Source organism: Ahaetulla prasina, chromosome 2 (assembly GCF_028640845.1).
Source record: "Ahaetulla prasina isolate Xishuangbanna chromosome 2, ASM2864084v1, whole genome shotgun sequence".
Lineage (NCBI taxonomy): Eukaryota > Metazoa > Chordata > Lepidosauria > Squamata > Colubridae > Ahaetulla > Ahaetulla prasina.
Window position 1 is genome coordinate 164,579,001 of NC_080540.1, and position 18,715 is coordinate 164,597,715.

General features: G+C 42.5%; 1 protein-coding gene across 3 annotated transcripts in view; it reads right to left on the reverse strand.

Annotated features, from left to right (window-relative positions):
• Nucleotides 1-18,715, reverse strand: part of RARG (retinoic acid receptor gamma) — a 182,514-nt gene that overhangs the window by 101,303 nt on the left and 62,496 nt on the right. For all 3 annotated transcript variants that reach the window (XM_058173450.1, XM_058173453.1, XM_058173451.1), the window contains exon 2: nt 4,935-5,275. In XM_058173450.1, the coding sequence (XP_058029433.1) occupies nt 4,935-5,109 (175 nt within the window). In that variant the 5' untranslated portion in view covers nt 5,110-5,275. The remainder of the gene's footprint in view (nt 1-4,934; nt 5,276-18,715) is intronic.

Here is an 18,715-nt window from a genome sequence, read left to right on the forward strand (position 1 = left end):
TCGGGGCCAGTGACTCGCCCCCAACAGTCAGCCGAGGACTCAGCTGACTGTACCGGGATGCCGCATCCACAGCCACTCAGTCTTGGAGGATTGAGCTTGAGCCTGTTTCTCCCCATCCAGACCCGACGGCTTCCAAACACCGGGACAGCACTTCGATAGCTTCATTGGGGTGGCCCGGTGTGGAAAGTACAGCTGGGTGTCATCAGCGTACAGCTGGTACCTCACACCGAAGCCACTGATGATCTCACCCAGCGGCTTCATATAGATGTTGAACAGAAGGGGCGAGAGAATCGACCCCCGCGGGACCCCACAAGAGAGGCGCCTCCGGGCCGGCCTCTGCCCCTGTCAACACCGTCTGCGACCGGTCGGAGAGATAGGAGGAGAACCACCGATAAACGGTGCCTCCCACTCCCAATCCTCCAACCGGCGCAGCAGGATACCATGGTCGATGGTATCGAAAGCCGCTGAGAGGTCTAATAGGACCAGGACAGAGGAACAACCCCTATCCCTGGCCCTCCAGAGATCATCCACCAACGCGACCAAAGCCGTCTCCGTGCTGTAGCCGGGCCGGAAACCGGACTGGAACGGGTCTAGATAGACAGTTTCATCCAGGTGCAGGGGAAACTGATATGCCACCATACTCTCTACAACCTTCACCGCGAAGCGAAGGTTGGAGACCGGACGATAATTACCTAAGACAGCCGGGTCCAGGGAGGGCTTCTTGAGGAGGGGCCTCACCACCGCCTCTTTCAAGGCGGCCGGAAAGACTCCCTCCAACAAGGAGGCACTCGTAATCGCCTGGAGCCAGCCTCGTGTCACCTCCTGAGTGGCCAGCACCAGCCAGGAGGGGCACGGGTCCAGTAAACACGTGGTGGCATTCAGCCTACCCAACAACCTGTCCATGTCCTCGGGAGCCACAGGGTCAAACTCATCCCAAAAAATGTCACCAAGACCACCCTCAGACGCCTCATCTGAATCGCTGCAATTTTCTTCTGGTTTTCGGCAAAATCACGCCTCTAACATACTATTGGTTTGCTTAATGACCATGATCACTTAACAACTGCCACACAAAAAAGGATCCCATGCCTGACTCGTTTTATGACCTTTACAACTCACACCCATAATGGACAGGTTCCATTATGGTCGTAAGTCGAGGAGTACCTCTAGTATCCAATTTTATACAACGACTTTAAAGCGTTCCATTTTGAAAAATAAAGTGGAGCTTATTTCGGAATCCATTTGATGTAAAAAAAAAAATACAGAACAGGAAGTAATTGAATAACAGCATTATGAAAGTATATTTGAGATAGATCCAGGAAACCGTGTGAAAATTGAGATATTAACAGAAGATAATAAACTTTGGAGTAGCAATGATAAATGCATTCTACCAAACCTATATATGCCAACAAGCAGATTTGAGAGCAAAGCCCAGTTGTGCAAAATGGTCCGTATATGCCATGCAGAAAGAACTTTCTTTCTCAGTTAAGGACAGGTTGACTAAACCCGTGAGGACGAACCTATGGCACGTGTGCCATTGCCCCAGGTCTTTCTCTGTGGCCAGATCTCTGTGGCGTTTCTTTCGTGAGCTTCTGTTTCCCTGCAAAAGATGAAACAGAAGCTCACCAAAGAAAAAGATCTTACCTCTTTCCGCGCTGCCGGTGTTGGGATGCCCCAGCTCCCGCCGGCCAGCTGGTCTTTGAGTCTCTGCTGCGCATGCCCGCATGCCTGCACATGTGCGCGTTCGCGCACCTTTCAATTTGGGCAGGTGCGCGCGTGCAGTTTGGGCACTCGATATCTAAAAGGTTCACCATCACTGGACTAAATCAGAGTCTGGCTCAAGCCACGTGATCTCAGATGATGCTCCCTGGTGGAGAAGCTTTATAGATACACCTGGAGAATCTGGAGGTAGGAATGTAGAGGCAGCGGAATGGGCTGCAGTTGGCACAACAGCCCACGATGCAATGAAGATTCCAGCTTCACAAAGACAGAAGAATCGCTGGGAAAGAAAATACAGATCAAAGCTTTACCATTCCATGAATTCCCCCCACCCCCAAATGGTGCAGAGGACTCCAAGAGAAAAGGAAGGGGGCCTATTTTTATAAAAGTTCACTCCTTTTTTCTCGGGAGCCACATTCAGAGAGCCGTAGGCTCACAACTACACAAAGTGCATAGATATGCAGTGAACTATAGGCATGGATGATTGACAGCCCTTCAGCGTGGGGACGCTGCTTTGGCATGTTGAAACCCGCACGAGAGAAAGCACAAAAGGTTCCCATTGCTGCATTGGCAGATGGGAAGCATGCAACTAAGCAGAGCCCAGAGGTCTGGCACAGAGCCTGGGCACACCTTGGGGTGGATAAGGGCAGAGAAGTCAGGACATGCCCCAAAGCATGGAGAACACAGTACGATAGCCAGGAGGAGCCAGTGAAACTCACACCCAGCAAGCACTGCGCACAATTTCTTTGTATTCTTTGTAATTTCTTTGGTCAAGGGTGTTCATGGCACAAGCAAAGCACAGTAAACTCATGCACACACAATGAAAGGCACTTCCACACAACAGCTTTCTCTTGTAGCCCACACAGGAAAATCAGAGAAGGGAGCAATTCCCAAAGATAATGCAATCCCCGAAGAGTGATTCAACCCAAAATAAAAGCTAGGTATATTTCTACACCACCTTATGTGGGTCTTTACACAAAGAGCTTCTTCAAACTCCTACTTCCAAGCCAAGGGTATTGTGTAAGCTAATAAGCTAATAATTACTGAATAAGCCAATTTAGTCCACCCATAATTCACTTCCTCTAAAATATTCATAGAATGGAATTCTTTTCTATACCCATATATACATTTGGTAGTGTCTTGATAAATAAACCTCTTTTCCCCTTATTTTTAAGATAGTCAAGAAGCCCTGTGAATGATGCCACATGTAGCAATAATTCTTTTTTAAAATGGCCCATGAAATGTTATGAAATAAAAGTCCAGCGTCCAGTGGCTTTGTCTTCAAAAGGCATCTGGTGCCCAGATTCCAGATCAAATCTATGTACCCAGGGCTGCCATTACCACCAAAGGGGTTTCCAGGAACAGAGTAGGATTTGGCTTAATTAGCTGCCAAAAAGCAAACTTGGGACCGAAGCATTCCTGGAGCCAGACAAACTTTGGGAGCTGGTGGGCATATGTGGAGTTTTGAGAAGCACGTTGTCATCAGTCTGGCTTATTCACAGTGATGGTGAAAGCTTCCGTGTTTTACAAATGGTTCTCTCCAGTCCTCCAGGTGGTTTCATACTATCCATAGCTATCTTTTACTTTTTCTGAGGAGACAGGCATGCTTCTGTACAAAATGCTAAGCTTCCACCACATCATTTGCTTTTTAAGAGTCCCCATGAACACTACAGGTAAGTCCTCGACTTACAACAGTTCATTCAGTGACCATTCAAAGTTACAACGGCACTGAAAACAGTGACTGACAACCATTTTTCACCCTTATGATCATTGCAGCATCCCCCAGGGTCATGTGAAGGATGCTTGATAACCGCCTCACATTTATGACAGCTGCAATGTCCCGGAGTCATGTGATTCTCTTTTGCGACCTTCTGACCAGCAAAGTCAATTGGGGAAGCCCGATTCACTTAACAACCATGTTACTAATTTAAGAATTGTATTGGTTCACTTAACAAATTAGAAAAGTCGTAAAATGGAGTAAACTCACTTAACAAATGTCTCAACAACGTAAATGTTGGGCTCAATTATGGTCATAAGTTGAGGACTACCTTTATATGGGACTCAGAAGAATCCTAGAAACGAAGGGGCAGCTGAAACGTTCTTTTCTCTTCCTTTTTAGACTTCTTTACTTGAACGCACCTTGCAAGCATCAAGCAATATGTTCATGAACAATACAGGATCCCAAGATATATAAGCTTCCACAATTCTACAATTTGGAGTCAGTATTGTTGCCACACAACACCTGAACTATACAGAGCGATAGAGCGATTCAACTAAATCAAATGAATTTGTGTTTCTATTCTTCTCCCCAATTGCTTTGGCAACAGGTTGATTACTGAAGAATTTGAAGATCATTCAGAGTGTATAGCAATGTGTGGAACAGAAAGCCATCAATTTGCAATTAGATTTTGTGAATCTGCTGTTAAGACAAAAACTGAAATCCTGGTTGGTAATGCAGCTAATATATTCAAATCTCAGGCTTATCATCTTCCTTTGCTTAACTAAAGATTTTCCAGAATAAGAAATTCCTGGTATTGCATCATGTTATTTCTAAGAGTCACACTTCCTGTGGAAATCTCCCCCAAATCAGCTCAGTGATTTTCCTATACTTGTAGGAGTCACTCTTTTAGATTCTGAAGTACTGAATCCAAACCTTCTGAACAAGACAAAGGTGAAATGTAATAGCACCAGCATAGTCACACGTGAGAAACAACTTGAGAAAGCGAGTGGGCTGAACCAAGTTCCTGGCTCAAAATATTGATTTACAGTTATCGTCCCTCTCTTTATGATCTACAAATGCCCTGAATTACAATTCCCATCATCCCAGCAAAATGAAATGTGCTGGCTGCAGATGATCAGTGTTGTAATCCAAAATAAGTGCCAGTGTATGAGAAGATGTCCAAGGCATTCATTCATTACAGTGTTTAAGCCAGTCTACTGCTACTCACAAACTTTTAGCCTATGCAGTTTAAAGCTTAGTTGTTTGCTATGACTGGTATCGTGGAGAGAAACAACTTAAAAGCAGACATAAATCCATACCCAGCAACATCTCTCCCGTTGCACTACATCCCACTTGGACAGCACTCAAACCAAATTTGCCCACAGTGCTGGACAAGGTTTTGAGTCCTGATAGTTCTTAGGGTGTGGAACCAACACCCCAACTGCACCCAGCCCCGTGCCAACTTGCCCCTGTCACCGCTTCCTTTCGAGGGACTTACAGAGTGATGCCATTTCCTTCGGCAGGTCGGTAGGGTAGCTCCGGAAGTAACCTCCGTTGGTCAGCACCTCGAAATGTGGGTTAGGGAAAGGGAAGGGGTATACAGCAGGGGGGAAGCCATTTACATGAGCCAGAGGAGCCCCGCCTGAGCAGCCTCTCTCCTTGTTTACAGCCATGACTGAAAATTGGAAAGTCAATGCGTGAGAAAATGAAAAATTCCTCTTAAGAAAGCTGGTTGGTGCTGACAGTGCTCCAGGCAGATGGTCCCATGATTGTGGCCTTTGCAAGTACGCCGTTCAAAGGGAGTAGGCCATTCCTCTCCTGTCTTCTTCGGATGCAGTCCTGCAACGGAATGAATTGATGTTAGTAGTATTCAACTGTAGAGAAAGCAGTCCACTCCCAGCACTCTTGTTTCTCCATTGCCATCCAGCACGGGTGCTATTCAGCAGGTTCTGACAGGTTCTGGAGAACCGGTAGCGGAAATTTTGAGTAGTTCGGAGAACCGGCAAATACCACCTCTGACTGGCCCTAGAGTGGGGTGGGAATAGAGATTTTGCAATATCCTTCTCCCAGGAGTGGGGTGGGAATGGAGATTTTGTAGTACCTTTCCCCTGCCACGCCCACCCAGCAACACTCACGCCCACCAAGCCACGGCCACTGAACCGGTAGCAAAAAAAATTGAATTCCACCATTGCCATCCAGGATAATCCCAGGACGAGATGGAAGCTGGGAAACACTTGCAAAAAACAAGCAAACTAACCAACCATGAGGTAGAGAACAAACTCATCCCTACCCTCATCCCAACCTGTCTGGGTTTCTCCTTCCACTTATAACTGTAACTTCGTTGCTTGTATTCTTATGATTTATATTGATATTGATTGTTTCCTGATTGCTTATTTGTACCCTTTGACTATCATTAAGTGTTGTACCTTAGAATTCTTGATGACGGTATCTTTTATTTTATGTACACTGAGAGCATATGGTCCAAGTCAAATTCCTTGGGTATCCAATCACACTTGGCCAATAAAAAAAATCTATTCTATTCTATTTTAGCCTTTTTGCCATTGCCGCCCTCTTTTATTCTTAGTTTTTGTTTTATTTTATTTTTTTTTATTTTTTTACTTATGAGCCACCCAGAATCATTGGGAGGCACACAAATTTAATAAACGAATAAATGTGTATCAGACAGGTGCCTACATCTCATTCTTAACTGCTAGAAAGCAGGGGGCAGAGAAGAAATAGGGAGTGGGGGGAAGTGTTTTATTGTGGAAATATAAGAAATAAGCAGAGAAAGGTGACAGTCTGGCAGCCCCTGCTTTTCATGGTAGGGCTTCATAGAGCAAGGAGAAATTAGTCAAAAGGAGAAAACACATTTCTCAGGGGCACCCACTGAGCTACAGAACAAAACGAAAACAGAATGCGGCCAACAAAACTATTTTGTTTTGTTGGCCGCAAGAAACTAAAAGTCTCTTTTCCACCAGCTCTCCTCCCTCAGGAAATCAATATTTCTAAATACTGTCTACCCAGCCTTCCCGACCCCCATCTCGGTGTATCTTGGGAAGGCTGTAACTCCCCAAGATATTATTCATACTGGTTGAGGAGGATAATTGTTGTAATTAACAACATTTGAAGGGAACCAGGTTGCAAAAGGCTGGTCTATTTTGAAAAAGTTTTGCAGATTTTCATACAGAAACTTTTCTAGTGCATAGTAGAGATCGACTCTTGAACTTTGACTATGAAAACCATGGGTCTACCATAGAGAATTCACCTCAATCAAACTTTTCTCCACACATTTTAATACACAAAAGCGAATATTCCAAAGGCGGTTTTCCAAGAGGCAACTGGACCTTCTTAGTTTTTTCTTTGAAAACGTTTCACTTCTCGTCCAAGAAACTTCTTCAGTTCTAACTGACTGATGGGGAATGGAAGGATTTATATATGTTTTCAAAGGAAAAAAACAAAACAAGTTCAGTTGCCTTTTGGAAAAGTACCTTTGGGACAACACTATACTTTGTAGTATTCTGTAAGATGAAGGCAAAACCTAGCCCTTGTTATTGAAACTGAACAGACCAGGGGTGAAATGCTCCCGGTTCGGACCGGATCACCAGATCCGGTAGCGATGGTGGCAGGTGGTTCGGAGAACTGGTAGCAAACATCCCTGCCCCCCCCATGCCCAGCTGAGCCACGGGATCATCAGAGGTGTTTGGTTTTTTTTACTTTTAAAAGCATTTTTTCTTTGGCCAAAAGAATGCTTTTAAAAGTAAAAAAAAAAGCCTCTGATGATCGCACAGCTCAGCTGGGATTGTCAGAGGCTTTTAAAACCTCTTTGGCCGAAGAGGTTGTAAAAAAAATGCTTTTAAAAGTAAAAAAAAAAAGAAGTTGGCCACGCCCACCCAGTCACATTACTCCCCCCCAAGCCATGCCCACAGAACTGGTAGTAACAAATTTTACATTTCACCCCTGAAACAGACCATCTTTTAGAGCATAGGTGGTGAATGATGGCCCCTTTATCACTCATGGACTTCAACTCCCAGAATTCCTGAGCCATCAAGCCAGGCTCAGGAATTCTGGGAGTTGAAGACCATCGGTCATAAAAGGGCCATCATTCACCACCCGTAGTTTAGAGAATCTAACTCATGGATACTCATGTGATCCTCTCTTTCATAAAACCTAGGCTATACTGTGATTTTCCTAGAGGTGTTATCTTGCCAGTTTATTTAAGTTTGCAGGAACTGGTTTGTTTGTGATGGAAAGTGGTTTGGCAGGAAGATTAGAAGTTCCAGTGGAGATCAGAGATGGCCTGGCCACGCTTGAGAATAGTGGGAAGATGATGGGAATATCCTGAGAATTTCAGAGAGGCGGGGAAATTGGTGTAAGCAGCAGGATTAGGAAGATGGTGTGTGTTTGTGTTTGTGTGTGGTGTGTGTGTCTGAGCTGGCTATTGCTTAAACACTCCTGATCTCCTCTGCCTGCCTACTGTAATATGAAGATATTCTAAATAATGAAAAGCAATGACACTATTATCTATTTTATAGTGATTTTCTTACACACACCACTTAAAATACTTTTGAGTCTATCTGCCAAAGTGATCGACAGACACACAGGAAGGCGAATCGACTATCCTGCTAAGAGCTTTTTCACTTTACAGATAGTCCTCTCGACTTACGACAATTGAGCCCAAAATTTCTGTTGCTAAGCGAGACATTATATGAGTTTTGCTCTATTTTAAAACCTTTCCTGTCACAGTTGTTAAGTGAATCAATGTTAAATTAGTGACATGGTTGTTAAGTGAATCTGGCTTCTCCATTGATTTTGCTTTTCAGAAGGTCGCAAAAGATGATCAAATAACCCTGGGACACTGCAATTGTCATAAATAAGAGCCAGTTGCCAAGCCTCTGAATTTTGATCATGTGACCTTGGGGATGCTACCACAGTTGTGAGTGTGAAAAATGTGCATAAATTCATTTTATGCTGCAGTGGTCATGTGAAAAACATGTTACTTGTTTTTCACATGACCACTTTTTGTTAAAAAGTAACAAAAAAGTTACTTTTTCCAGTGCTGTTGTAACTTTGAATGGTCACTAAAGGAACTGTTTTAAGTCAAGGACTACTTGTACACAGTTCTGCTAAGCAGGTGTGTTCCGCTTAAAGCATTTTTTCTTCTTCACAGGCTGAATAAAACTGCAATATGCAGATCACTGTATCTGACTGGACTTTCAAGTAGAATCCAATGCTTTTGATGTGAAAATTGGGGGGGGGGTTCTTTCCTCCTTAGACATGAATAGCTCCAGGGGTTTTGAAGGTTTCCGAAAGTCCCTTCCCAAGAGATTTTGAGAACAGACCAATTAGAAGAGTGTCTACCAAGGCAAAAGAAAGGAATAGGCATTATATGCCTAGAAAAACTAGAAAGGTTGGTAGCAGGAATGGATTCTATTCTGTCGCTGAGGAATAGGGCATATTTCACATTTGGAGAGAGTCAAGGACTTAATGCATTTCAGTGAGTGAAATGGTGATCTTCACAGACATGAACTACACAGCGGCAGGACTAAGAAAGTTTTCTTTTCCAGGGCTTTTGGGGAGCAGGTTGGTTATGCCATGCCTTACTTAGGAAAAGTTACACGTTATGGTAAGAAATTACCACACTGGTTCTTAATAGGTATATATAAAAAGGCTCTAGGAATATGTAAAAAACAAAAACACTACACTACTAACCAGAGCATATAAAACATTTGCTAGACCAATTCTAGAATACAGCTCGCCTGTCTGGAACCCTCACCACATTTCTGACATCAATACAATTGAACGTGTCCAGAAATATTTTACAAGAAGAGTTCTTCACTCCTCTGAATACAACAAAATACCTTATCCCACCAGACTTAAAATCCTAGGCTTAGAAAACTTAGAACTCCGTCGCCTTCGACAAGGCCTAAGTTTAACTCATAGAATCATCTATTGTAATGTCCTTCCTGTTAAAGACTACTTCAGCTTTAATTGCAACAATACAAGAGCAACCAATAGATTTAAACTTAATGTTAACCGCAGAATCATCAGTGCTTGGAACACTTTACTTGATTCTGTGGTCTCTTCCCATAATCCCAAAAGCTTTAACCAAAAACTTTCTACTATTGACCTCACCTCATTCCTAAGAGGACCATAAGGGGCGTGCATAAGAGCACAAACGTCCCTACCGTTCCTGTCCTATTGTTTTTCTTTTTTCTTCTTATATATATATATGCTTATACCTCCTTATATTTCTTCATATATATGTTTATATACTATATAATCTTTTTGTGTGATGCTTATGTATATTGTTGTGACAAAATAAATAAATAAATAAATAAATGTATTCAAAACACCCTGATCTCTGGTAGATCATTTTTTTTAAAAGCACCTCACATCCTGGACATAAACTGTTTCAACTCCTACCCTCAAAATGACACTACAGAGCACTGCACACCAGAACAACTAGACACAAGAACAGTTTTTTCCATCACTCTGCTAAACAAATAATTCCCTCAACAGTGTCAAACTATTTACTAAATCTGCACTACTATTAGTCTTCTCATCGTTCCCATCACCCATCTCCTTCCACTTATGACTGTATGACTGTAACTTTGTTGCTTGTATCCTTACGATTTAGATTGATATTATTTCCTGATTGCTTATTTCTTCCCTATGACTCTCATTAAGTGTTGTACCTTATGATTCTTGATGAACGTGTCTTTTCTTTTATGTACACTGAGAGCGTATGTACCAAGACAAATTCCTTGTGTGTCCAATCACATTTGGCCAATAAAGAATTCTATTCTATTCTATTCTATTCTATTCTATTCTATTCTATTCTATTCTATTCTATTCTATTCTATTCTAGTATTACCAAGAGGTATTGGGGGGGGATCTCTCTTGCTACTTATTTGTAACCAACAGTGTGACACACAATGAATTTTAGTAGAATAAACTCTTGATGCTACTTATCCCCACTCCAAGTTTTATTGGTTTAATGCTCTTAAGGCCATACGCAAAAGTTCAGGTTTTTTTTAAAAAAAATAGTTTTTAAAAAGGGAAAGAAGCTAGGTACACATAAACTGTGATTAATAAATAAAAAGTAATTAATAAATCTCCAGAAACACTACACTACTAACCAGAGTTTATAAAACATTTGCTAGACCAATTCTTGAATACAGCTTGCCTGTCTGGAACCCATACCACATTTCAGACATCAGTACAATTGAACGTGTCCAGAAATATTTTACAAGAAGAGTTCTCCACTCCTCTGAATACAACAAAATACCTTATGCCACCAGACTTGAAATCTTGGATTTAGAAAACTTAGAACTCCACCGCCTTCGACAGGACCTGTATTTAACTCATAGAATCATTATTGCAATGTCCTTCCCGTTAAAGACTACTTCAGCTTCAATCACAATACAAGAGCAAACAATAAACTTAATATTAACCGCTTCAATCTTGACTGCAGAAAATATGACTTCTGCAACAGAGTTATTAATACTTGGAACATACTACCTGACTCTGTGGTCTCTTCTCAAAATCCCCAAAGCTTTAACCAAAAACTGTCTACTATTGACCTCACCCCGTTCCTAAGAGGTCTGTAAGGAGTGTGCATAAGAGCACAAATGTGCCTACCGTTCCTGTCCTATTGTTTCCATTATATCCAATTAATATAGTTATTACGTATGCTTATATATATGCTTATATATTATATAGTTATTTTCATGCTTATGCTTATATACTGTTGTGACAAAATAAATAAATAAATTTCCAAAATAAGAATTGTTGGTGCTGAAGCTTGTCCATCCTGCCCACCCCCAACCTCCCTCGGCCTGGTTTTTAGAATTCAGTCCCAAGTCCAAGACGTTTGTGAAACTGGTTAAGATTGTTCTGTGATAAGGCGAAAGCACTCAGCACATGAACGAGGGCACTCACTGCTTCCTGTTTTTCAAGATCAGAATTGTCTGCTAGAAAAAGATCATGCAAAAACTATCCTGCGGTGCCTTTGGCATCAAGGGAGCAAATAACTATATAATATATTTTTTTTCATTAAATACAAGTCAATTTGAAGATTTTTCCTCCAGAAAAAGAATCTCCTCTACCACTCACCCCCTCCCTGAGGTGCAAGGTAATAAAAAAACTCTCTCCTTCAAATGGAGATCAGCATAGACATATTCCAGTTGTTTTCTTTGGTTTTAATACCACCCCACCAAAATAGAGATCCCCTCAGTGACCAGATTTATATACTGGCAATATGAGTTCTTTGTTTTAAAATTCCTCCTTCCCAAGACGACATAATGTCTCTTTTCATACATTTGGAGCCAGACACATTCTCAGATTTAGCCCCAATCCACAGATGCAATTGTTGGTGATGTGGAATTGAAAAGATGTGGAATTGAACCGATGGGGTCTGTTTGCTGCCACATTCTGCAGCAGAAAGCAGAGAAACTAGCCCTTCTCTCCCACTCCTCCCCCTCTCTTTCTCTCCCTCCCTCCCCCACTCCTCTCTCTCTCCCTCCTCCCTCCTCCCCACTTTCTCTCCTCCTCCCTCTCCTCTCCTCTCTCCCTCCTCCTCTCTCCTCCTCCCTCCCTCTCTCTCCTCCTCCCTTCTCTCCTCTCCCTCCTCCCCTCTCTCCCTCCTCCTCCTCTCCCTCCCTCCTCCTCTCCTCTCTCCCCTCTCCTCTCCCCTTCTCTCCCTCCCTCCTCCCTCCTCCCCACTTTCTCTCCCTCCCTCCCCCGCTCCTGTCTAACTCCCTCCTCTCTCCCTCCCTCCCTCCTCTCTCCCCCTCCCCCTCCCATCTCTCTCTCTCTCTCTCTCTCTCTGTGTGTGTGTGTGTTTTCCCTCTTGAACCATTTCCAAAATCAGGCGAGGGTTGGGGTTTTTTTTTGTGTGTGTGTGTGTTTTTTTGCTGATGTTGTTCTTTCTTCTTCTTTGGGTGCTTTTTACCATATGATTTAAATCAAGAGTCATTTCAGGTTCCCAGATAAATGAAGCTTATGTTCTTGCTGCCAGCCCTTGGCTGGGGCTGTACCACCCTGGGGGTAGAATGTGAGCTCACATCTTCCACATGGAACCCAACACCACAGGCCTAATTCACAACAGCCCAGGCAGCGCCTTTTCCCGCCGACTCCGAGGAGGCGCTGCTTTTCCGACCTACCCCCTGCCGCCACCGCCACCACCACCCCAGCCCATCACTCACTCTTCACCTTTTCCCCCCTCCTCCTCCCTCCACCCTTTTTCTTATACTCCCGGCCTCTGAATTGGGTTTGCGCCCGCGCACACACACACACACAGACGGGCGCGCTCGCGCACCTCCTCTCCCCTCTGCTCCGAGCCTTCGTGCCCCGGCTCTGTCTTTTGCATCCTCTTCCCTCCCGCCAGTCCCGTCTTTCATTTTTCTTCTCCCAAATGGATGGCGTTCCACCCAAGAGTGGGGCCAATTCGAGGGGGGCTTCTATGCAAGCGCGGTACCAGAGGCAAGACATAACGTTGCCTCAACCATCTTCCTCTCCTGTATTGCCTTGGAGCGGTGTGGGTGGAAATACTTTTGCCGCCGTGTAACTTCGGCGCCGTGGGCTTTCCTCGCGGCAGGGTCCCCCCACCCGCTCATATTCTGTCATGTAGCCAAGAACCCCGCCTCTCCTCGCCAATCACTCTCAGGTTCATTTCTGGCTCGAGCTCTTTCGCTGCCCCGGCCAAATCTGCCCACGAGGATGGGGAGGGCGGGAGGGGCACCGCTTTGCGCTTGGCCCCTTTAAAAAACAAACAAACTGCAAAGGGTCGGGTTGAGACTCCGCACCGCCCGCCTCCTCCACCACCACCCCCGCGCCCCCCGCCCGTCCCTGCTGCCGTGGGTCCTGCCAAGTGCCCTGAGCAGCTAAAAAGCCACGAGATTTCAAGCGAGCAAGCTAACTTAAAGGCTTCATTTCCGTAAACTTTTCCATATGTGAGGGCCTCTCTGGAAGCTCGCGTTCCAAAAATAAACGCGCCGTCAGGCTGAGGTGTCCAAGCGCACGGAAACCGGGAAAAGAAACCCACTGAAAGAAAAACAGCGCTAACTCCTCCTGCCAGCAAGCTTGGGGCGCAGTTGCCTCCTGGGCGCAGTGAAAAAGTGGGGGGGGGCAGCGGAGAGAAAAGGGGGTTACGGAAGGGCAATGTTTTCCAATGGCAGCAACGTTCAAGAAAACCTCTTCTTTGCCTGCCTCAGACCTCCGTACAGAGTTCAGCTTAATTCCAGGCATGCATTGGACTCCCTTGCCGTTAGCGGGAGCCCAGCCTTTTTAACAGCCCCAATCGTGGATGGGAATGTGAGGGTCACCCGGCGGTCACTCTAAGGGGGTTCCTTCTTTTTTGTGGGGTGTAGGGGGGGATAGATCCCTCTCGGAGGCGCTGAAATCCATATATTCACCAGGTTCCTGAATTCTTCCTAGCCCTTATAGACAAAGAAGCACGTATCTCGGTAGAGAAGGCGGGGGGGCACGTTTCTAAGAAATCAGTTATGTTTAAAAGATTAAAGAATATGTTAAAAATACATAGGGAACAGCTGATATAATAGCTCAGAGCCGCGTGGAGCCATCTCAGTCAAAGACTTTTTGTGTTACTGTGTTCTCCGTAGCACAACCTCACACTCGCACAAGGAGACAGCCAGTCTCTCTCTGTGAAGAGCTTACAGTTATTTCAAAAGAAGAGAGAAATCAAGAGGCCAGGTTCAGGCTAAGCAGGGCAGCAGCCTGAACTCTGGCATTGGTTTCACAGTAACCTCAAAATGACATCCTGCACTAACACATCTAATAGCCTTTATTTTTTTGGTAAAATACCAATTCCTCCCCTCATTCCGCCCCTCCTTCTCAGCCCCTTTCTTCTTATTTCATATGAACCAAATATCAATTTCCTTCATGTTTTTTTCCCAACATACACGTTCTGCAGGAAAACTCAAATAATCAACCGCATCTTAACAGGAGGAGAAAAAAGTGTGGAAGCAAACACAACCCTCCCCCCCCCCAAAAAAAAAACCCTGGATCCCTAGCTTTTCTGCTGGGGTAGATACACAATCAGAAAACTTAAGATTTTTTATTTTTTTTAAAAGAAGTTCAACCTGATTCGGTAGAAGATAAAGGCAATACCAGCAGAGAATCCCATGCTCTGCGGATGAAAGAAGCCAGCAATGGATTTAGGGATGTCTAAATTAAAAGAATGGTTCTTAGAAGCTATAATTCAAGGGGAGGAAATCAAAGAAAAATATTCAAGATTCATGGCAATCTTTATGCTTCTTGAAGCTCTCTTCCATGGCAATTTAAGAGACGAAGTTTCGTATTTTCTTATCATAAGTGCCTGCATCTGCATGATTTATGCCTTCTGCTAATATTACTTTCCCCAAGCTGTGGATGGAAGCTTTCCTCAAGATGTTGAGCTACTCCTCCCATTATTTCTAGCCGGTACAGCTGAAAAGGCTATCAGGCTAAGGAAAAGGAATGAACTCTGCTGCATTCTGTATAGCAAAAGCTCTTGTCATAAATAGATCCCTGAGAATCGGTTTTATAGACACCTCTGCTTGTAACCAAAATTAACATGTCTGTGCATTGTCCATGATTTCTGGCTGCCAAACTTCCCAGAGGCTGCTTGCCATAACCTGTCTTCCAACAAGATCTCCAGAGTGCTTTCAAACTGTTTTGGATAAGATCTTCCTGGAGGGAAAATGACCCAGTTTCATTCTCCTGCTGCACTGCGGGTGATTTGAGTCTACAAGAAGTTGCAAATATGGTGTGGCTGAAGAGCTACTTTACAAACCTACACTAGTTTAAAGCACATTTTCCTGGTTGTATCACAATTTCTGAAGAAGATGTAGTCAAGAAAGAAAGAGGGTTGGCTAACAATCTGTAGCACAGATTCTCAGCACCATCACGAATGTAAATTTCCATGCTACTCTATGCTTCAAGTATCAATAGTTCCAAATGCCCAAAACATAGATAACCTCTTTTCCTAATTAACTAAGTAGAATATGTGAGAGGGCGGGAGTTCCAGAGAAACCTGACTTGACAGCTCCACAGTTTTCCTGGTGAGATGTCAAGTTGACTTCAGAAAATGCTAATGCATACTTTAAACTCGGAGTTCGTAATCCTACCAATCAGAGCGGGTTACTACACATGAATTTATTTAATATATTCCACACACACACAAAAAAACCCCCACCCCTGAAGTATTTTGTATCGGCCTTCTCCAGACATGCTGGTCTCACAGTTTTCTTTTGATAATTAATAGCATAAAAGTGGCTTCCTCAATCTGTGCCATTTCAGATGTGCCTGAATAGAGCATCATCATTTCTGTCCAGCAGGTCTTGGACTTCATGTCCTGTCCTAGCAGAAAACCCTTTGATTTGATACTCTGGATCCCACTTGCAACACCTTTTTTCCACCCTTGCTATTGCCTCCATCTCCTACTATGTGTGAAACAGATTTAAGTCACTCTTATTTGTTAACATAGTTTTTCTCCTTATTCCAACACAGTTCAAGGGCAGTCCTAAAGTGTATTATATCTCATAGGCTTTATCACCTATTACCTTGGAAGGACGTCATGTGACCACAGGATCTGGCAACAAAGGCAATCAGTGCCTAATAGGGATTAGCAATAGAGATAGCAACTTTCCTCCTTCTGCTCCACATCCAAATTGTTGTCCCAAATTTTATTAAATTGGTATGCATGTGGCAACTCTGCTCTCCATTTTCCATACACTGTGACTGATCCTAAAAATGTCTGTTACATTACCACAACAAATTGACTAACTGAAACACCTTAGAATAATAATTCACATAACAGCATTTAATCTGGTTGTGCCTAATTTTTAGTTGCTTGCATGTCTGTATTACACCTTCAAGAAAGTGAGGTTCTTACATGCATAAATGAGACTTTCTCTAGTTATAATAACAACGATCCCTAACTACAATTTGATCTCTTCTCCAAAGCATTCTGGCAGTCACAACTAGTAAGGGAACACTGAGCACATAACATTCCTAACTTCCATTTTTCAAAAAAAAAAAAAAAAAGCTCCTAAACTTTCCTTTGCTGTCAGTACTGTCTCTGGAGTAGTCAGCATCTGAGAGGTGAGGAAAAAATAAGTTGTGTCAAGACGTGAGCAAAGAAAACAGAGGTGGGAGATTGGATCTAAATTGGGACAGAAGCTGCCCTACTAGCTCTGATGGCTTTCAAAGTGTTCCAACCAGGGAAAAAACATTCTCTCGCTTTTATATATCTTAAAAAGAAATGGAATACACTAGAGAAGAAGGAAATAACACAATGCCAGGAATGTGTGAAAGATTGAGTTGGCATATAGTGGGCAGTGGTTACAGTAAAAGGCATTTATAAGAAATATACAAATGTTATCAAGGCAGTCACTAGTCATGGCCAAGGCATTAAAATCCTCTGGCACTAGCTTGCCCTTGTTTGTATTTTCCATAGACTTCAGTGCCCATAATGGAATGAGTTCTCTATGTCCTTTTTAAATTTCATTTCCCCCTCCAAAACAAATAAAAATAAATAACATTCTGCCTTTTTGTAAACACAGATCTTGCAAAAGATTTTCAAGGGGAAAAGTAACCATTTGCTTCTCAAAAGCCTCTCTTGTTAAAAATTGGATGCTAAAAGAAGAAAAATTATTTTTAAAAAGATTCCAGCCTGTCCCCTAGAAACATATGTTAGTTTCCATTTAAGAACTGAGCCACGGTATATTGCCAACCAGAAAAGCTGAGCCAGGTTCCTCAAATCATAATATTAGGACAACAGAAATTTTTTAACTATAATTTCTGGGTCATCAGGTTATAAAGAGGTCATGCCTGGGAGCTTTATTTTTCTGACTCTGCGATAAGAAGTTATCCTGGCTGCTACATTATTTTTAATGGAAGATCAGCTATGAAACAAAGCTATCTGGACTGCAGTTGCTGTTTGTCAATTGTTTTGCAATTCTTTTTTATCTTGCTTCCTATAATACTTCATCTCAATTGCTTAGGACTGGAACTAAAAATATTCCTCCTTTTTAAATACTATTTATTAAATAATATTCCTGCCTCATCAGATCAATTACTGTATGTAACTTTTCCTGCTCAAAATCTTAGAATTCTAAGTCCCCTATACTGTATATACTATATACTATAACAATTATCATAATAACTTCTATGCACATTGACTACTGCATTGATTTGAACGCCTAACGAAGTTCAGAGTCCAAATGGTACTCATAATGTATGACAGGAGGGATCTAATATTTTAACAATGTCTTTGTGTTGGCACTGGGGTACAAATTGACAAATAAATACACAATACTTAAATATTGTTTCCCATTGTTTAATTCCAGCTAGATGTACAATGGGCTGCTCAAAGAATAAGTAAAGATGAGAGATCACAACTGGCCATTTCCTCCAACTACAGAAAGGTAAGCCAGGAACAAGCTATTGTTTACACTATCATTTGTAGCATTTGGAAAAGTTAGTTTCTCACTTTTATTAAAGACTAGAAATCTCCTGTGCGCTTTTTGCTGAAAATGGGGAAAAATGCACTGGTGATTTATGGATTTGCTGATTAAAAAAGGTTGAATATGAGGAGAATGGAATTATGATGTAACTTTAAGGGGAGGAAAGGAGGAGAAATAAGTTTGTAACTGTTAAAAAGAAAATCAGGAATTGCATCTTTTTATATATATTTGTCCTATTTTTCATGGTTTTCTTTTCTTTTTTCCTTATATCATTTCATATAACTTCTGTGAAAATCTTTGAGAAAAATATTTTTTAAAAAGGGGAAAAGTTAGTTTCTCTTTTCTTCCTGTGAAGGGTGAGGAAAAGGAAGGAAGTATGAGATTATGGACAGTGTTTTGTTATTAAGAGTTAAATGCAACACTGAGAGATTATTTTTAATAGTTCTTTTCCATTCCTTTTTACAGGAAGATATCATAAGCAAAGAAGCTTCAAAAAATAAGCCACTGATGCATTCACAAATCGTATAAAGAAATAAACCATGGTCAATTAAGCACAATAACTAGCTTCATTGTAATACACTCAACCAAAATAAAATAAAAGAATGCAGGCCTTCAAAACAGCCTTTTTATTGTGTGCAAGAAGTTGTTTTGCCAAGGATATATGTAACAATACCTGAAACTATTTTCACAATTTCAGAAGATGGAAAATCCCTGTCTTCTCCTCCCCCTGTCCAATCTTGGAACCAATTGTAAATAATCTTTAAATGTTGGAGAAAGGAGGAATGAAAATTTCCCAAATGCGAATTATAAT